Here is a 20,089-nt window from a genome sequence, read left to right as displayed (position 1 = left end):
CTCCTTGTCTGTATGGGGAGCAGTGTCTCGAGCAGGAAGTCTGCTTTTTCCTTCTCCTCTTCCAGCTTAATTCCATAAGCTGTTGCCGCCTTTCTTACCACCTCATTGTATGCCCCAATGTCATCCGGTGGCAAAGGCCTCGAGGGGTATGTTTCTACCGCCTCCTCTGGGTTTTCGGCCTCGATGTCCTGCCATTCCTGGTCTTGGGCCGTCGAGGAACCTGAACCGTAGCTTGACTGCTGTTCCCCGTAATCCCCCTCTGTGTAGTAGAGGTCCTCCTCCTCTTCGTGCTCCGAAGGTTCCGGAGTTTTCGGCAGCTCTTCGATGTCGAACTCTTCGATCTGCTGTACCTCAGCGACGGTCGGTGCCGGCTTCGGGGGAATCTTGTAACTTTTCATTTTTTCCTCGAAGTCCTTCTTTCTCTGAAGGATGTTCTCCATTTCGGCCTCGAGCCTTCTCTTTTTTCTCTGCATTTCTGCGGCCTGTTCGTCGTCGAGCGTTTCGGCCGCCCTTTTCGGCGTCGGCGTCGAAGCTTTCTTCGGCTCTTTTTCTTTCGACGTCGAAGTCGAAGGCCCTTTTTCGGGGGCTTGCTTCGATGACCTTTGCTTTTCGCTGGTCTTCTGCCTCCGGGAGTCCTTCTCGGAGGATCCGCTGGGCTCTTTTTCGGAGGATGCAGCTTCGGTCGTCGATTTGCTCGGCGCTGGTGCTCCTTTCGAGGCTCTGTGCTCTGACTTTCGGGAGTCTGCCTCAGGTTTTCGAGGCCCTGTGGGAGTTTTCGGGGTCGTAGACTCTCCTACCTTATCAGGCGTACTCTTATCGGTCTCAGCGACCGTGAAGTCATCTGGTCCTTCGGCGATGTTGTCCTCATCGTCGGTGGAGAGGCCAAGTTCATAGAGCGTCGGGGCTTGGCCCTTGCCCTGCATCGTGTGGTGAGCCGTCCTCTGTCCTTCTCGAATTCGGAGTGTCTTCGGCTTGAAGACGGAGCAGGCGTTGCAGTCTCTGCTTTCGTAGTCAATTGGCAGGCAGAGGTTGCAGACTGGGTGCTGGTCCTTCTGTGCGAACTTGTGGTGGCAGTTCTTGCAGAATTTAAACGGCGTCTTGTACATCCCTGCGCTCAGGGGGGCCCCTGTGTGCACATTCCTTCAAGGAGGTCGAAGATTTCAAAGTTCTCTCCTTTCTTCGTCGTCTCCTCACTAAAGGTCCTCTTCTGTCGATGTTCTTAGGTCTTCACCTGTGAATTTCTGCTGTATTTTCTTCTTTCCTCCTCCATAACTTCTGGAGCTTCACGCGACGATCCAGACCAAACGGCGGAAAAAAGAATCTGAAGATGGCGTCCAAGAGTGGTAGCTTCCGCCGGAAGCACGCCGACGTCACCGAAAGGACACCAAATGGTGGGACGTCGACGCCCACCTAGGCTACGACAAAAAAAAAAAAAAAAGAGAAAAAAAGACTACGATTCCGGACCCAACCACCAGATTGCGGAATAAGCACAGCATAGTGAATCCAGAAAGATTCACGCTGCAAAACTGATCATACTATTAGCACTTGAAGCGCATTCCTGTGCAGGACCACTTAGCTTAAGTATCAAAAAATGCACTTAACCTCTGGATGTCACCACAGGCAAAATACATGAAAATGGTAGAGGACTGGCCGTTTTTCAGGTTTGTGGACCTGAAGCACCTTCTGAAACAACGTTGATGCACTCCCTTCTGCAAAAAAACATCTGTATACAAAAAAAAGACAACAAAGGCATACAACACTGTGCTCTTTCCACCAACTACAGGGTATCTGTGGAATATTTACAAAATAGCAGGAAATATACTCACATGAAATTTAACTCAAAAACACTGCAAAAAAAATCATAACCCACCTGACCAGCGTCTGGTTGTGTAAATCCCACACTGCAATGTTGCCATCACTACAGCAGGAGAAGCAGACCTTGGAATCGGGGCTGATTGCCAGAGCGTAGCAGGCCGGAGCAGAGGACGTCAGTTCGGCCTTAATGCGGGGAGTCGGAGCTGCCAGGTCCCAAATGGATAGCGTACTGGCTTCCCCGCCAACAATTAGGGTGCATCCATCAGGCAACAATTTACAGGAACGGATGTAGTTATCTCTGTTCTGTGTCAATGAAAAAAAATCCAAATTACTTTAGAGTTTATGAAACCACAGAACACAGTCTGCTGTAAGCCTAAAGCTACGCTCCAACATTGGGGGGTGGGGGTGGTGGTGGTGGTGTTCAGATTACTATTTAAGGACAGGTTCTAACTTTCTGAAAGGTAGAATGAGAATGCCTGTTTGAATATATCTAAAAAAAATACACTATATTATTGTGCCAAGTTAAGCTTAAAAAGTAAACTAAATTTCCAGCCACCACCTTTTGTAAATACAAAAACTAAATGAGAGAACAAAAAATCTTCAAGAGCTCGCTTCAGGCATTTCTGCTCTCTGCAGTCCCAACTTGACAAAAGACAATGGCTGTGCTATGTTATAAAAGTATGACTCTGGCATGGTTAATCCAAAACTATTACATTGGATTTATCAGTTATATAATTAAGCAAAGCCGCTTCAAATGTGCAACCTAAAATACCCAAGCAGAAGATAGAAGTGGGCAATATAAAACAGGCAAGAGTGCACTGGCATACACATTCACTGCTACCAGTAGAAGCAACTACAAACTGAAAGAGCAACAGGACGTATAGCGCAGTAGCAAATATTCTTCTGCATAAAAGACCTTCTGTTTGCACACTCCCCAAGTGACCTAAAAAAACAAATGAGATTTGACCCAAAACTTCAAATCCCAAACAGAATCTCACTAAAGGACGCATGCTTTTTTTTGCTTCAATAATTGTGTAAAAGCAACAAAACTATAAATCTAAAGGAACTGTCATGACTGTTGTCAAAGAGACAAAAAGGCTGACTATCTTTGATAGAGCTGTTCTCTGATGGACAAAGTCAAGTTTGAGGTTAGATTGCTGTTAGCCAATAACGTTTTCTCCATATTTGCGAAGAAAAGCCAATTAGAATGTGGACGCCCATTAGTAAAAATCTGCACACCCCTCCCTCCCCGTTTGATTGGGCATTGACAATGGGGTGTTCTATCATGAAAAAGGGCTTCAGGGTTGTTACGTAGATATTGAACATTTTTAGTTATGCAAGCTATTCGCAATAAACTGAGAAATAACAATGCATCAGTTCCTGTGTATGTACCAGGCAGTCCAGCTGAGAGACAGGGCTCTTATTGCCAGGTTGGCTGATGTCCCAGACTTTGACGCATCCCTTGCCGCCCGTGTACACGTGCCGCGTGGGGTTGCTGATGGTGACTGCACATACGACCTCCCCGTGATTTAGCGTGTTGATTTGACGGGCATGTCGGGGGATTCCTTGTCCAATCAGGGCGTCAGGAGGAAATGGTACCGGCTGCATCTGGCCATCTGCGGTCACGTGAAATGAGTAGGCTCTGGTTTTTAAATTGGGGTGGGATGGGCAAGAAAGAAACAGAAAAGTAAAATGTTAACAGGATAGGATCCTCCAAGATTCTGGTATCAAACACACTTCACACAAAATCTAACATTCAGGTAAAGTATTGGTATTTAATAAATGTTTCACAAGTGTTTCACTTGGCAGTAGACATGATTATCTGTCAGCTGCTTTTCTGTGGGGTGCAGAATTATAGGGACAAAATATGCACATAGATGGATTGCACATTACATTCTTTTTATGATGACAATATAACCACATTCTATTTCAAAAGAATTTACTTTAATACAGATGTTAGCGGAAAAGACGCAATAATTTCGAAAGTCAATGCTATAGCTGACTACCTACTGCCAGTGTCAGAAAACAATTACACAACTCTAATAAATGAACTTTCACCACTTTGTTAGCTAATTTTTTTTTAAATTCGAACGAAACCCCCCCCCCATTAAAAATGAACTTTTCACCCAACAGTACTTTACAGTCAAGGTGGAATGGAATATATACTTGTATAGCGCAAACTGTCACCCTGTGGGTATCCTGGCACTTCGATCAAGAGGTCAACCAATCGACAGCTAACTTCCGGCATTTAAAGAGAAGAAGAATCAAACCCTAGTGAAGGGCCATGTTTTAATGTTCTTCCTAAACTCGGGTAAAGAGTCCATTTGTCTGATATTCTGAGGAAGCTTGTTCCAGTGGAGAGCGGTGGTCACACTAAATGACCTTCCTCCCATCCTGGATCGTTTAAACCTGGGATTGCAGTAATGGATTGGCACAAAAATATTGACGCTAAATGTAGAGGGCGGTCTCATCTCAAAATGCAAGCTGAAACACAACCACAAAGGGCTGCGACAGAGGATAAGTAAAGGACTCTGGAGAAAATAAGCAGACCACGGAATCAAAGGTGCTTTAGCCATAAACACCACTGCATGTTGCTGGGATTATACAAGATTGTTAAGTGAATTAAATTATTGTTGTGATATGGTAAAACGCATCACCACTTCAGAGACACTTTTAAATGTTTTTAAACATATTCTAAGTGGGACAAAAATATGACAGCAGACATCCCTTTGAATTTAAACAAAAACAAAAAAAGCCTCGCCACCTCCTCGGCACAAGACGGGCAGAGCTCGAGTTCCTGGCACACACACTTTTGAAATCGGGACACCACACTTGGACTCTATGAGACACCAGGACATGAGTCAGAATGGAAGAATGCTATAGTAAGAGAGGACAACAGCCTTCACTTGAGATTTGTCAAACTGCACCAATGACAAGCAACAATAAATACACAAAACAAAAACTATAAGTGCCAAATCTATAGCGTTCACAACTTACAAGACGAACGAGCACACACATGCCAGCCCGTGACACCAATCCATCTCCAACGTCATTACTGCTGTGCACATCTGAGAGAACATTAACTTTGGCGACTGCCTAAAACCACCATGATTAGAGTTCGATTGGTCTCCAACGCACAAGGAAGCAAGCTTAACTGTGCTTCGCATTCGCGCTTGCTAGCTCCGATTTCCAACATTATCTGGCTCAAGAAAACTTTAAAAAACTTTTTTTTTTAAAGTAACCACACAACTAAAGTATGTAACACTCGCTTCTCAATCACCAACAAATGCATTAACAAAGATGTTTGAGCACATGCAGTCGTCTGTTCGTGTATCCGAGTATGGTATGATGGCAACTAAAACATGTTCGACATGACAACAAAGTGAGCAATGAGCCCGTAGCCGGTGATGGCGGACGGCCACCAGTGGCGGGAAGCGCCGCGTGCAGCTGCCGCGAGAGCTTCCTGTCAACGCTGCTGAGAGGCTCGAGGACCCGCGAACAAGGGTCGAGTGGGAGAGGGAAAGGGAGGGGCGCGGCAGGAAATATACATATGAAAAAAGAAACCGCGGGGATATACAAGCATGCTGCTTAAAACCACTGTCACGCTTAAAGCCACAAGCGCAGGAAGGCGAGGTGGGTAAAACCCAGACTAAAAACTAGAACTGGCAAGGCCAATTGGTCTGGCTTTAAAGTGCAACTAGCTGTCGACATATTTCAGAGACAGACCTTGCCTTTTCCAGGGTTTGCTGAATGTGAGCTGTAACTAAACAATTAAAAAAGCCAGCTACAATAGGAAACAAAACAAAAATGCAATATGTGATCATCTGTGTACCTACGAGATATAAAACACTTCCCATGTATTTTTCAATGTAGCACTTCATAGGTGGAGAATGGCATCAAGTCAAACAGGAGGACGGAAATAAATAGTCCTCTGGGCAGAGCCAACGACCCCTCTCATTCCCTCATTACGAGTTTGTCGGAATGGGGCGGGCGATTTATCTGGGGAGGCAAATACTATTATCCGACGGGAAGGCATTTACCACTTGTGGAAAATCTCTCCTATTCTCTGTTTTGAGTAGGAAAACGAGGCATAGCATGCGGAATCATTAACACTAAGAATTACGCATGTTTTGCACCCTCCCCCGTTTCGGCAGCTGTTACCTGGTGTAGTTTCTCATGGTAAAACTTCAAAGGTGTGATAATTATCAGGCGACTCGGAATTCCGATCCCTGTGTAAATATGGGTTTGTACAGGGATTGGAATTCAGCACTGAACTCTTAATGAGGGCTTTAGTGTATCTGGGTGAATTTTTGACAATAGGTTATGCAAATAAGCAAGAGCCTGTGAAGCACGACATAAGGCGAAGTGCAGGGTAAAAGTTTTAAAAAAAACATTGAGAAAGGGGCCTGATAATGACGCAATGACAAGTATGAGAAAAACCAGGTCGCAGAAAGCGGCATTAGCCAGGATATGCCGTAATAACGGAGAAACGACTTCTGTCCTTATCAAAGTACAAAACACCACCGCCGTTGGGGCTGGCGGCTGGGTGAATGCCTCGTAGTTTACTTCACACAGGGTGCTTAGAAGTGACAGAGCGTCCTGGTGGTTCCGGCTCAGCTTAGTACATCGGAGAAGAGCCGCCAGCGGATATGTTAGCTGCGGAAGAGAAGTCGAAGCAGTGGAAATCACCACCTAACTATCGTCCAGGGGGATTTGCGCAAAAGGCTGGAAAACAAAAGGTTGTCCTGAGAGGCAGCTTCCTTTCCTGGCTGAAACAGACACTACAAGACTAGACAGCGCGCCCAAAGCAGTGGCTGCCGAACGGCGCATGGCAGCGACACAACAAAGCCACCACCTGCTGAAAGAGCGGAGGGCCAGGTACACCAGCAGGCATAGGCGCTGTCAAAAATGTTGCTTTTCTGGTACCAAGGGAAGAGTACATGGTACCAGGTGGGTAAATACGGCTACGAAGGACTGAATTTGATACATTACTTATCACTTTTCAACAAAATGTGAACGCCAAAAAGCAACTTGTGTATGGTATGGCAGTCAGTCTGGTTCTTAAAGCATTTGACAACAGAACCATGCTCAGTTTCTAGTGTTCATTTCACCTTAACCTTGCTTTTGTCATCTACATTTTTTATCTTTTCATTTTGCTCAAATGCACTGGGTGTAGTGAAGTTTGGTACTCCATTTCAGGTTTTTACATATGCAGGTGAGAGATCGTATCAGTCACAACGCCCTGACTCAGACCCGGAAGCAGTGGTAACGAGGACTCAATGTGTGAGACAAATTCTCCTTAAAGCGGCAGGCCCATAGGCAAAAGCAATACGTTGATACTTTTTATTGTGTTAGGTTGGCTATAAATTGTAAAGCTATGACCAAGAAGACAGACTCCTCTAGCTTATTCCACAGCTTTTCCAGGGAGAGTTGGGCTTTAGAATTTGTAAACGCTGCAATAAAAGACAGTAACGTTCAAATCGAGGACGGCCTTCGAGGACAGGAGGAAGTCAGGGGTGCCTAAATTTGAGGGAAACACTGGTCACATTACTAAAGCATATGCTGATAGACTGAGGGCCGTTGGTTTAAGGCTGAGAGATGCTGCTGAGGATGGTACAAGCAAACGGATGAGTCAATCGCTCGCAGAGAGGTACACATGAAGCATTGTGGCATCTGTGAAAAGTCAGGGAATGGGGACATGTTTTGTGTACTGATCGGTTTTACTTGAACTGAAGTAGATAAGACTAATGCTAACCCAAAACATTCCCAATGAAAAACTACAAATTTGCAAAATCAGGCAGCATTACAGTGGAAGCAACAAAGACACTTACGGTTTTCCTCCGGGGATTCCAGACAGGTTGGTAGGAATTCCAGGGACACGCATGTGGGGAGGAGGATCAAAGCCAACCTATTTTATAAAAAAAAAATACATTATTCCAGAACCAATATAAGAGCAAATAATCTGTATATTCCCATAATTTACACTTGAGACTCCACAAAAGCAGATGTATGCAAATGGTCTTTTTACATGCACTGTATGTTGCTAAGATATTTAAGTCAGCCAGTAAGAGCTAAGCCTCATTCAAAGAAGAGCAAGTGTTCTGTGTAAGAACATGTAGATGCGTTTTACTCACTTAAAACTAAGGCGCAGATCAACATGGTATGTATGTCATTTTCAGTAGTGTATGTATCACTCTCAAATGGTCAGACACACAAAGAATACTTTCATTGCTCACTCATTCTCACCTGCCTCTAACACCGCTTACCTAATCCATTCGGGGAGGCAGGAATAACATCTCTCATTCAGATGATGCATCATCTGTATACTTTCAGGGTTAGGCCGAGGCAGCCCCGCAGAGTACTTAAAAATAGAACCTGTCGCGCAAGTGTCAACGGGACCTTTGCAGAACCAACCAGGGAAGGGTATCACCTACCCGTGCAAACCCTTGAAGCACACGCCTTCATGGATACTCTTTGTTCTGACACTTCTCTACACTGACACTGTCAAAAAGTGTTGTGAAGCATCCATAAAACATGTTAGCGTTATATATGAAACACCAAAAGAAACGGTTCTGCAAAAGCATTCCCACTCCAAGTCTCTATGGTGGAGAACGTGGTAAAACACACTGTCATAACTCAACCGATTTCTACCAAGTCACAAAACTGTCATTTTACTATTTGCTGTGGAAACTTTATCAGAACTCCCAGTGTATAAAGTGGCTACAGGTCTCAGATTGTGACATTCACAGCTTTTTACCACTGATGCCCTGGTGAGGTTTAACCTTCTTCTTGAGCCCAACACCGAGTGCCAAGTATAATGATTTATCAATAATTCGCGAATTTTGTGATCAAAAAGGACTCCCACTTTTGACAACATACAGCGTGCTGCTGACGTCGGTATTCCCACTGTGTTGATTCTTTTGAATCTAACAACAGTCTTCAACACAGTCAACCACGCTCTTCTTCTGACCAGGCTCTCCAAACTTGGGAACTCTGCATGGGCTTTACTCTGGATTGCTAACGTTATATCTAAGCATTCTTTGTTCGGGCCTCCTTTGAGTCCTCCGAAATACTGGGTCCATGGGGGTGCCTCAAGCCGCTATCTCGTCTCCTCTGCTTTTTAATCTTTACGTTATTCCCACGCACTTCTACTGGAGTCTTTTAGGTTCCTTGTTTTATATGCAGATGATACCCAGATCATCCTCAAATTTGAAAGTGAGCCCTCGACTGCATGGGCTACCACTTCAATGTGGAGAGCCGGATCAGTAGAAATTCTCACAAATTTAATGGAAGCAAGACGTTTACACCCATCCAATTCCCCGTATTTTCGGAACCTTTTATGCTGGTCTTCCTCACTGGGGCCAGTAGCCCTCTCAATGAAAGTGGCAAAGAATTTATAACTAAAATTCACCCAGTACTACAGTTACCACACTACATCTCAGAGGTAGAGAAATCCGATCTTTCACCACCATACTTTTGAGGAATACGCGTTATCTTTTTGGACTAAAATGTTTAATATTTTGAACATCTTATTGCCTCCCACTGTGTACCTTGATTTGCCGTCCTTTCAGATACCTAAAATACAGCGGATTCAAAATTATACAGCCAGGGCGGCGTGTGGTGACAGCCACAGGAATCACGTCGCCCCTGTTTCAGCCTCCTCATATTGGTTGCTGGTGATGAAGGGGATCCTTTTTAAATCAATTTGGCTCACAAAGTGATTTATTCTCCCAACAGATCAGCAATTCAGCATGGTTTTAAGCGGCCTCTTCCTTCCCGTACATTAAGATAGACAAATCTATCTTCAGCTGGCTTCTAAATCCAGCCTAAAATCTATGGGCGACAGAGCCTTTCCTAATGCAGCTAGATATAATATGCTGCCCTTGTACTTTGAACGTAATCGACTAAAATTCAGAAAATTGCTGAAAACCTTGTTATTTCCTTAAGTCGATCAGCCTTCTTTTGCTCTGGTGTATTTGTGCGCATTCAGGAATCTCTAGTTTCAGTACCTGGACACCCAAGTAAGGGTAATAGAGCACTCTACAAAAACTATACACAACGGCAAACCACACACGTAGTGCTGTACACAATACTTTAAAAAGCAGGAAACTATAATAATATTCCAAGAACTGTCGGTGGCTATTGGGCGAGAAAGCGTACACTGTTCACATGGAACAGCCAATTATGTTAGCCGGCATGCAAAAGCCCAGAACAGTCTTTATGGATTTCCTGAAACGTTATTAGTAATGACAGACTTGGTTAAGTTACAGGACTTGTTTCACATCCTAAATTTACAATGGGTTTCCCCCCTTTGGGGTTGCAAGGCACCTTTGCGGTTTGTTTGATCGCTGTAGAGCACAGGGAGCATCCATGGTGTGTGCTGAAGAAGAGCCTAGATAGCCAAGTCTCTGCCCCAGCCCACCGGAGCATGTGCAGCAGTTGGGGTGCAGGCATGTCTAATCAAGTAAGTCATGGCAGCACCCGCACTAGTTTGAGAAACTGCATTGCTCGTGGCCAGTGGATACTGAAGTTTCGGACCTTCAACCAACCTAATCACACAATCTATTTTCCAAATAGGCAAAGTGCCCCTTCTGAGCATAATGGTAAGTTCTGGAGAAGGCATCTTAATGCAAGTTTATCCTCCAGCTTGCAGACTGTAGTTTGGTTTCTTCTACTGTCTTCCGACTTCAGCAGGTTTAGGTTCACAACAGACCTTGTATAGTCCAGAGTCCATCAGCACCCTTGTCCACAGTGCACAGTCCTATCCTCACTGTGGGGAAACCGTGGGAATCCTGAGCGCCTCTCTCTCACAGTGGTCCATATCCTGCCCTGGTGCTGGAGCACACATCTTTAGCTCGTCCTGCCATGGATTCTTCAAGGCAGTGTCATCCTTGTTTAAAGGCACTTTCAATGCCCCTCCTCAGAAGTTGGGCGATTACTTCCTCGAATCAGGTTTCAACTGGCCCTCCTGGCAACATAGCCAGGTTTCTGGTCCAGAAGCTGGCAAGGTAAATTGGCAGTAGAAATCCAACCCTGGATCACAGTTTTAGTTATCACTGGTGTGGAAGCCCCAGATTCCAGTAGAGATTTTTTTCCACACTGGCTGGACTGCTGCATCTGTATACCAAAGTTAAAGACAATAGTTGTGCATTCCAACGGGCAGCTCTAAAATCAGTTTTGTGCAGTTCTTGCCTGTCTTATTCCTCTCAGATTGGCCAAGCCAAGGTCTCCGTTAGGCCCTAGCAGAAGGTAGGTGCACCTGGGGCTCTTCTCATGAAAACCCCCAAACAAGGGTATAACAGATATGGAAGCTGTTCCTCTAAGCTCCCAGTTAACCTGTGGGGTGGGGAAGGAGCAGGTCTCTAGTGATTAATATGCCAGGAATGGGCGCAGGGAACTCCAGAGGCATTCTTGCACCTCTCCTTCGCTCACAAAAGGCTGTCCCATTACAAAGAATACCTGGAATGCCTTGGAGGAGCCCTAAGATTCATATCTGCGGTTTAAACTGTCTCAATCTGTGCATCTTAGACACCACTTTGAGGTACCGATAACAAAATGAATGAGTGTGGCAATCACCATGTCTCATGCTCCACACACGTCCTTTATACAAGCAGATAAGCATACATGTGATACATGCATTCCCCACGTTGATGGGCAGTAGTAGTGAACTCGCAGAGCAATTAAAGGTGGTAGATGCAGTAGGCAACTCTTCCTCCCCCCCGCCCCTTCAAGCAGGGGCTTGCAAGAAAAAGGCCATCTTTACACTATTATTTTTATTGTTGCAACTAATCAGTCTTCTACAGCCTGGCAAGCTAACAGTAGACGCAACTGTCCCTTCTGTCAAAAGATCCCTACGTGGTTTCCATCAATGTTACACAATGCCTCCAGGATGATAGTTGTGTGTGTTTAGGTCTGCATCTACTTTTTACCCAGAGTAAACTCCTCTCATGCTACTGATATTCTGTCACTGCAACACAAGACTATGTTTCTCCCCAGGAGTGAAGTTTCATAATGTGAATCCAAAAGCGTTCCCATAGGTAAGTAACTTGTTCTTCTGTTGGATACTTCTAACAGCAGATTGCTTACCATGTGACTATATACCAAAGCAGTTCCTACCAAGGTGGTGGAATGGTACCAACCATACATTCCTGTTTTTGCCTATATGGCGCCTACTGTCAAGGCAATAGTGCTTCATGAACGTGTGCACGGATGTCCTAGTAGCAGCCTGACAGATCCAGAACAGGCACTTCAAGCACTAACAGTGGTAGCAGCCTTAGCTCTGGTGGAATGAGCACTTATATCTCCTGGAGGCTGCTTCTTGACCAGTGCATAACAGATTTTAATAAAGAGGACTATTCATCGTGATATGGGTCTGCTACTGCACCACCTTGCCTTTGTGTCACAGAGATCTCCAAAAACAGCTGATCGCCCTCCCGGGTTACTTTATTGTGATCAATATAAAAGCTCTTTTGGGTGCAAATGGAGTCTCTCTTCCTCTGTAGGGGGTTGAGATGGTGCAAAGAATGTCAGAAGAGTAAAGGATTGTCAGACAAAAGATGCCTCAGCCTTCGGCAGAAATGTTGCAGTCCTGCCAAGTGCCAAGCATATCACGTCAGGGTAACACAATTTAAGTTAAGTTCCCACATTACCGCAAGAGCAGTAATTTGTAAAGCAAACAAGATGAACAGACAGCTAAGCAGGATATCTCTAATTTCCTGCCTTGTAGTGAATGGGTCGACTTTTTGATTAGCTATCAGACAGTGACACCTATTGGCAGCCAGCTCCGTTGGTCAAAACAGCCATAAGAGCTCTGCTGACACATGGGCAAGCTTAAATAAGCACCCCAGAAGAGGCTTTCTAACCCGACCAAGTCTGAGAGGGATCCAGAACTATGTTGCAGCGGCTAGTAATAGAATTTGGGGCAAGTAGACTTGCTGACTGTAGTGCGTGTGTGGCAAAATAAATCCAATACATTTTGCAGGTCCAATTTAAGTCCATGAAAAAAAATTACATACCTGAAATTCCTCTGCCTGCAGGTGGGAAATACCATTAAATGATAAACACTTTATATTTTTGCAGGGTTTTGTGCTTTGCATGCGAGGCAGTGGCTGCCAAGTGGCATTCTCTTATGTGATTTACACTTTCGTCCAGTTCTGACTTTGAAGTCCAACTGATTAACTATTAACTGCATCAGTTGGTTACACATTAAATGCTGGTTTACAAAACGTCATCACTGCATGATATCACATGCCTTATAAGGGGCAATGAATATACACAGGTTTAAAAAACAGCCTTGTGAATTGCATTAATGTGCAGGAGCTGGTATATCCCACACTACAGTCAATTTATTTTGGTCCATCATAGGCATATCAACACAACTTAGCTGAGCTGCACTTATGTGCACTGAGTGTACAGGGTGGGTTACGGACATGCACTCTTTAAATGGACAAAACCGCTTGATTACACTGGGTACCAAATATCACTCAGTGTCACACAAGGCAATCTAATGTCACACAAACACTACGAAAACACACAAATGTCACACTTAAGGAATCAGAAAACGTGGCAGTTATGTTGCTGCTCTGATCTGCAACACCATACTGTATGGAAGGTGGTGGTGTAGGGCAGCTGGACCGAAAGAGCCTAGAGCTCTCTCACACTTCAGCTGAAGTTATTGCACTAAGAGACTGTTTTGTGTGTCAGAAGACGCAAAAGGCAGTTGTGCATTGGCTCAAACAATGTATACATGAAGAATGCGAGAACAAAATGAAGGTCTCATTGAGGCATCCTAAAGGGTTTAGGTGGAAACATATGTACCACGCCTTTAACATAACTAATCACAAGTGGAGTAAATGCAAGAAAGTCCAAAAGGCAGACAAATATCTTTTAACTGTGCCCACTGCATATCCTTGCTGGGCTAAGGACAGCATAAAAAGCTAAGACATCCAACAGTTTTGCCTGTAATGGGTCCATAATGTGGGAACCGAACCACGCTACGCTACGCTACAAACCTAGTTCAGAGAGCAGTGTAGACAGGCATCTGGATGCTGCTTCAAGAAGGAGTTCAAAAGAAATCAACCTCCGTTCCACCATCTCCACGCATAGAGATGTACACTACTAGGCCTGGGTGCATGACACTGCACTGCTGCTGCTACAGAATATCCTCCCGAATAGGCAGCCAGATCAGAGGACAGATGCTCGATGCTCATGTCCAGTAGTTCGTGCTTCTGCACTCTTGACCCAATCTACAGCCACTAGGATGACTTGGGCCCAGTCATTCTTGATCTCGTTCATAACTCTGGGACTAGAGGTAGAAGCAGGTAGACAGGAGCCGGAATTCCACTCCAGACAGAATGAAGCTAAAATGGACAGCATAATTGAGAATCCCAACGTGCAAAGTTGCTGACATTGGTTGCTCTCTCTGATGGGAAAGAGATCAAGCCAGGAGTTCCCCCATAGCTGGAAGCCTCTCTCTAACCTCAGGGTGTAACTGCCCTTCCTGATCTACTAGGCATCGCCGATGTAGTTAATCCGCCCTCACATTCACAGAGCCCTGCACACCTGGCAGGGAACTGCTCAGACTTCTCAGCCAGTGCTAGAGGCTCAAGGTTCAAATCCTCTGATCTCCAACTCTCCCAGGTGACCTTCCCAACCCAGCAGTGATGAATATGTCACCGCCATCAGCTCTGGGTGTGGTAGAGAAAAGGGTCTGCCACCAGACCAACTGCAGTTGAGCAACAACCACTGCAGGTCTTTTGCAGTTTCCTTCGTAACCAGAATGAAATCTGACAGGTTACCTTGATGCTGAGCCCATTGACATTTGAGATCCCACTACAGAGCCCGCATGTGCCACATGGAGTAGGCAAAGAAGCATGAGGCCAAAAGGCCAAGAAGTCTAGGAACCACTCTTCGAGAGATCCAGGACTGAAGTTGAAACATCAGGTTCTTATCCCAAATGTCCTGGACTTTATCTGAAAACTGGACTGTATCCAAAATGGCCTCTACTTAAGGCTTTGACTTATACAAGGATTTTGAATCGGAAGAAGATCTGCTGCAGAAATGGCTTCTAGAGAGGGAGCAAGTCTGTGCCCTCGAGTAGAATTCACACATCTTCAGTTTGTGTTCAACAACAGTTTGACTTTGCGGTGCTGGATCGCCGTGGGGATCATTCAGGAGCAGTCCTCGCAAGTCTTGGACTTGTGCAATGATTCTAGATACCAGAGGCATACCTCCTGGACAGCTGTCTCAAGCATTAATTTGAGACACCCCCTACAAGGCTGTAACCATGCTTTAGCTTGGGATATTTTTCCTTGCATACTGACAAGAAATTGACGCAAACAATCTGGTCAAAGACTAGGGAAAAGTTTAGGAACCAGGTTCCGTGGCTGAAAGCTCGGAAAGAAAGGAGCTACTGTCGGCACGTAGGGGTGGCTATTATATGCTGCTGGCATGACACTTCCAGGGTAAAATGGAGCAGACACAGAACCACATGACTTACCTGCAGACACGCAGGAGCAATGCTATGAAAAATCTCTGGATCCAGTCTGGCACATGGGGTATTTACAAGGCAAGGAATCCTTGGTTAGAAGTATGCATCAGGAAACAGAATCTAAACTCTATCTGTAGTGCACACGAAGCACAAGGATTTTGGGGGAATAACAAGGGGACACGCTGGAATGTTTTAGAGCGGTCTATCAAAAATGATTATTATTCCAAAGAGGTCAGAGGGGACAGGCCCAAAAGAATGCCAGGACTTGATATTTACAGACATACCAGTTATGGGGCCAAATTACATAAAGTGCCCCGGGGACGCAATGGCCGTTTGTGCCCACTTTGCACCCCCTGGGGAATTTGGTATTACAGAAGGGGCGGCAGATTCTTGTGCGGCCCCTTCTCTAACACCAATAGCGCTGGCTCACAAAGTGCCAGCGCTATCTTCAGGGGAGCATTCACTCATTTGCATCGGGGCATGCCCCATGCAAATGAGGCAATCCCTTTGCTTCTGCGCCTGCGCTGTATTATTAAACCAGGCACAGAGGGGAAAATAGCTCTCGGAAAGTGCATGGAATGTCAGTACGCCCCTTGATGGCAGGTCCCTGGTGGGGGTAAATGGGCTCCCAAGGACCCCTCAGACATCCCATTGCAGGTGGGTGCAGTCACTGAGTAACCCCCTTCATAAATGCAGGCGGGTTGCTGCCTGCATTATGAAAACACGGTTCAGCTCTAAAGCAGGTGCTCCGTTTTTCACCTGAATGCACTGCCCTGGAGGCAGCACGAGTTTCCAGCTGCCCTGGGGGCAGCGCATTCATCATAAACCTTGAAAATGCGCTTATTGTGTAATGTGGTCCCAGATTGGCATGGAGGAAAGAAAAGGACATCCCTGTAAATTCCTGTGACCACACTTTTTTTACAATATGAAAAAGCATTGTTAAAGGATGGAGAGAGCTGTGTTTTCACACAGTACACAATGTTTTTCTGCAAATCTTGCTGCATGGCAACCACACCTGCTGTGCCATGGAAAAACTTCACTTACAACATTAGTTATTTCAGCTGTAATATTGCTTGTTTCACTGAGATTCTGCTGAACCAGGGAGCACAGCCTTCAACAAGAGGAAGAAGATATTTGCAAACGTTATTTTTCTTAGGAGGTCCAATTCTTAATGGGCAGGTTAAAACACAATGTATTCTCTAAAGCACATCAGGCAGAGCCCGGGGATCCTACATCAAAACATTGTCAACAAAACAACCAACAAAGTTAAACAAACCAGCATGAGAAAAGGGGATGAGAGGAGCGTACGTGCAGCTGGAGAGCAAGCCTTAGGACTTTATAGCAAGCATAACGTCAATTTAGTAATGTTAACAATGGAATATGTGCTTTTAAAGAGACGTGGCAAATGGAGAGCCCCAAAGGTTACAGTGTACTTGTGTGGTCCACACATGTAGACCTAACTATAAGAGTAAGTGGCCATTTCTTTACAGATGTCGGGTGAGTTGATGAACGGGTCTTTTCTTTGCATATTATGGGCATTTATTTACGGACAGCTCTTAACATGATTGTCTGAAGCTTGAATTTCTGGCAAGCAGATACCAAAGGAGATTAAATCTGGATACAGCACTGGCCAGAATGAGAAACCATTGATGTGACCAGATGTGATTTCAATCAATTGTAACTATGTGACTCTTAAATTCAGGAGTCCCGATGGGGAAAAAACATGTTCTTATTAAATGTAGACTAAGGGACAGACGTTTTATGCCCTTTGCATCGTGCATGTTCCAATGTCAGACTGTTTGTTAGGATACGGATAGGACGCAGACTTCAACACTGCTTATGGGCATTACGTTTTCTTGCAGGGTGAATGGTTTCGATAGTAAAAAATATACCCTTCTTAGTTTGAGAGGATGCATAATTCTTCCTATATTGTTAGCCAACTGCTTGTAGGCAGCCCCTTCTCAACGAAATATATATAGGTATTATCATCTCAGTACTTAAATCACATCGCAAACCTCTGTCGCTTGGAGGGTTTGGACAGATACATTAATAATGGAACAGTACATGGCCCAGAGTGATACAAGTGTCTAAGGAGCCACAGGGACAGTGCTGTTCCCAGCACCATCCACTGCCACCAGTCCACGAGAAGGAATATAACATATGTCGTAGGTAGTGTTGTGGCTGGACACAGACACACACAATCCTGTGAAATAGGATCTTCTGTGAAATTTTGACTAAAGCAGTACTAGGGGGTATACTGGAAAGCCTGCCCTTTATGCATCAACGTTCTACAGGAGGATCGTCATCCCTATTTGTCTTGATATTGCCCAAAAGTCTACGATTTTTCACCCTATTTCCTGTTTTTTGTTGTTGTTTTTTTTTACCTCAAGAGTTACCTGCTACAATATTCTGTATAAAATACATCTATATTTCTCTAACTCTGCAATAAACCAATGGGAAAGACTTTAGTTTTAGAAAGCACAGCCAATACCCCAAGACTTTTTTAACACTGCCACACATATGAAGCAAAATGTATTTTAATCAAGTAGAAGGAAATACAAGGTGTCAATTCTTTCTTTCAGGTATCACACAAAAAGTAGTCCATCACAAGCGAGGAGACTTCAGCAAACACTCTTCAACCATGCCTACAGAGTTAGACAGTTGCGATCCTGTAGAAGGGTCATAAACGCAGAATCTGCATTGAACTACTGAAGGTCTGGGAAAGAGGTTAAGGTGTCTGCAGAGCACAGAATAGATTTGGTGCCCAGAAGCAGCTGAAAGTGCTTCATGCAGGGACATTTCCAATGACAAAAAAGTTGCATTCCCTCTAGAAGGACAGATCAGGATCAAAAGCAGGCTTAAGTCCCAGAGTTAAAGGCATCCAAGAAGCTGGAAGGGGTATAATTGAAGAACGTTTAGTTAAGTCAGCCATGAAAGCAGAGGTCATAAGAGGAGTTCAAGCAGTTAAGACTGCCATTTGCTGCTTGCAGGCAGATTGGGAGGGAAGTAGTGGCAATGTAGAGGCAGGCAGCATTGCCTAAGTATTACTAGAGAGGGACAAGGGAGGACATGCGGGGTTGGACAGCTTGAGGCAGGCTGTAAAACCAGGTTATTTACATTATTTAGATGGAGTTATGATGGTTATGACCAGATTTGCTTGGGACTACATCTCAAATGGCCAAAACCCTATTCCTTCTCAGCAGCAAAAGAAAAGCATAGAAGCCAACACCTACAAGCATAACTGCACCAGAACATAAATTCCTGCATGGAAACATGAGCGCATTCCTTACTAAAGCAATCACACAGTGAAACAAATGGTATCAACTGACTAAAATGCACCGCAGCCCCATTTCCCTAAATGAATAACAAGCACTTCATGAATTCGTTCGTGTTCACTTTGTTTGCATGATGTCGTTTCTGAAGACTTCATCGTTTTCATTGTTGCTTCTGGATTTATGAGGAGACCTGGGGTGAATAATCCCTGGTCTAAGACAAAGTAGGTTTTACATTTCAGGAAGGCAGAGGTAACAGTTTCTGCTCATTAAAGGAAAATTTTAACGAGAGAAAAGGATAACTAAGGATTAGTGGATGTCTTGAGATGGGGAATCGCAGTCGGTACACAAGATTTAAAAGTAATCCGGATCAAAGCAGCTGGCGGATAACCACAGCTACTGCACCTGCCCTGGACAACCGCATTCAGAACCACCAATATCAAATGTGCTATTTTTCAGATCAAGGTATATTAGGCATTGCATAATGAGCAGAACACAGTTTTAATCTTACAAAACCAAAGGTTATTATTAGGAGAGCACAATAATCTTCCAATCACATATGGAAAACAGTGGCTCACTTGTAGCAAATCCTGACAGTATATCAGATTCAAAAGGCTTCCTTTTGCTTCAAAAATCTTTTACACACTGTGGCCTACCATAGTGGATCGTCCATAGGCAACAGCAGCAGCAGCTGCAGCAGCTGCACTCATCTGGGGCGACATGTTATGTAGACTGGCGTAGGCTGCGCCAGGACTGGTCAGATCTCCATTCATGCCCGCATGCGACACCATTCCAAAATGTGCACCGTATGGGCCCGGAACGGCCAGTGGTGTCCTCAGACCCGCAGCTGTGGTAACAAAGTGCAGAAAACATATACATCTTAGTCACTATATCCTTCTCTGTGCAGAGCAAGTCACCAACATTATATTGAAACATCTTACACGGCTACATGCATGGTTTCACTTGCACATCAGCTAGATGTGCATTCAAGTCCGCTTTGCTGTAACAAGCTGCATGCATTTGTAAGGCTAGCAATGCAGATGCTTTCGAAAAAATACATTTAACTACCTACGCAAGATTACAACCACAAATAAGGACCATAATAATCGGTAGGTACCGCAGCATTTACAGAAAAACACGAGACAGAGCACTAGTCCACGTTTCTGGCACACTAAAGAAAACTTCTGCAGATTTCATTTTAGCCAATGCAACTCACATGTATGTGCGGCACCAACTATGGCACATAATATAGTGGTTCAAATGCTACAAAAGCACCACTCGCGTAGCCCAGAAGGACAATACTTAGTTTTAAAACATGCATGCCATGAAGGATTCCCTTAAGGACAAATCTAGCAGTAGGTACACAACTGCACTGCCTTTACTTCAGACAGATCAGCAAACACTAGTTAACTCTGACCAAGCACGAGAGGTCAAAGGGGAGCTTAAAGAAGTAATGAAAATAAGCAGGAATCTTACTGCCCTCTTTGTAGATGCTGGATTATTCGAAAATAAA

General features: G+C 44.6%; 1 protein-coding gene across 9 annotated transcripts in view; it reads right to left on the bottom strand.

Annotated features, from left to right (window-relative positions):
• Positions 1-20,089, bottom strand: part of TLE1 (TLE family member 1, transcriptional corepressor) — a 118,386-nt gene that overhangs the window by 15,322 nt on the left and 82,975 nt on the right. For all 9 annotated transcript variants that reach the window (XM_078675844.1, XM_078675842.1, XM_078675846.1 and 6 more), the window contains 4 exons: positions 19,233-19,423; positions 7,647-7,723; positions 3,208-3,457; positions 1,871-2,118 (listed from right to left, as the gene is read on the bottom strand). In XM_078675844.1, the coding sequence (XP_078531970.1) occupies positions 1,871-2,118; positions 3,208-3,457; positions 7,647-7,723; positions 19,233-19,423 (766 nt within the window). The remainder of the gene's footprint in view (positions 1-1,870; positions 2,119-3,207; positions 3,458-7,646; positions 7,724-19,232; positions 19,424-20,089) is intronic.

The sequence above is a fragment of the Lissotriton helveticus genome, chromosome 2_1, assembly GCF_964261635.1.
Source record: "Lissotriton helveticus chromosome 2_1, aLisHel1.1, whole genome shotgun sequence".
NCBI classification, from domain to species: domain Eukaryota; kingdom Metazoa; phylum Chordata; class Amphibia; order Caudata; family Salamandridae; genus Lissotriton; species Lissotriton helveticus.
The sequence above is the reverse complement of the archived record's forward strand: the minus strand, read 5'-3'. Positions and strand labels throughout refer to the sequence as shown.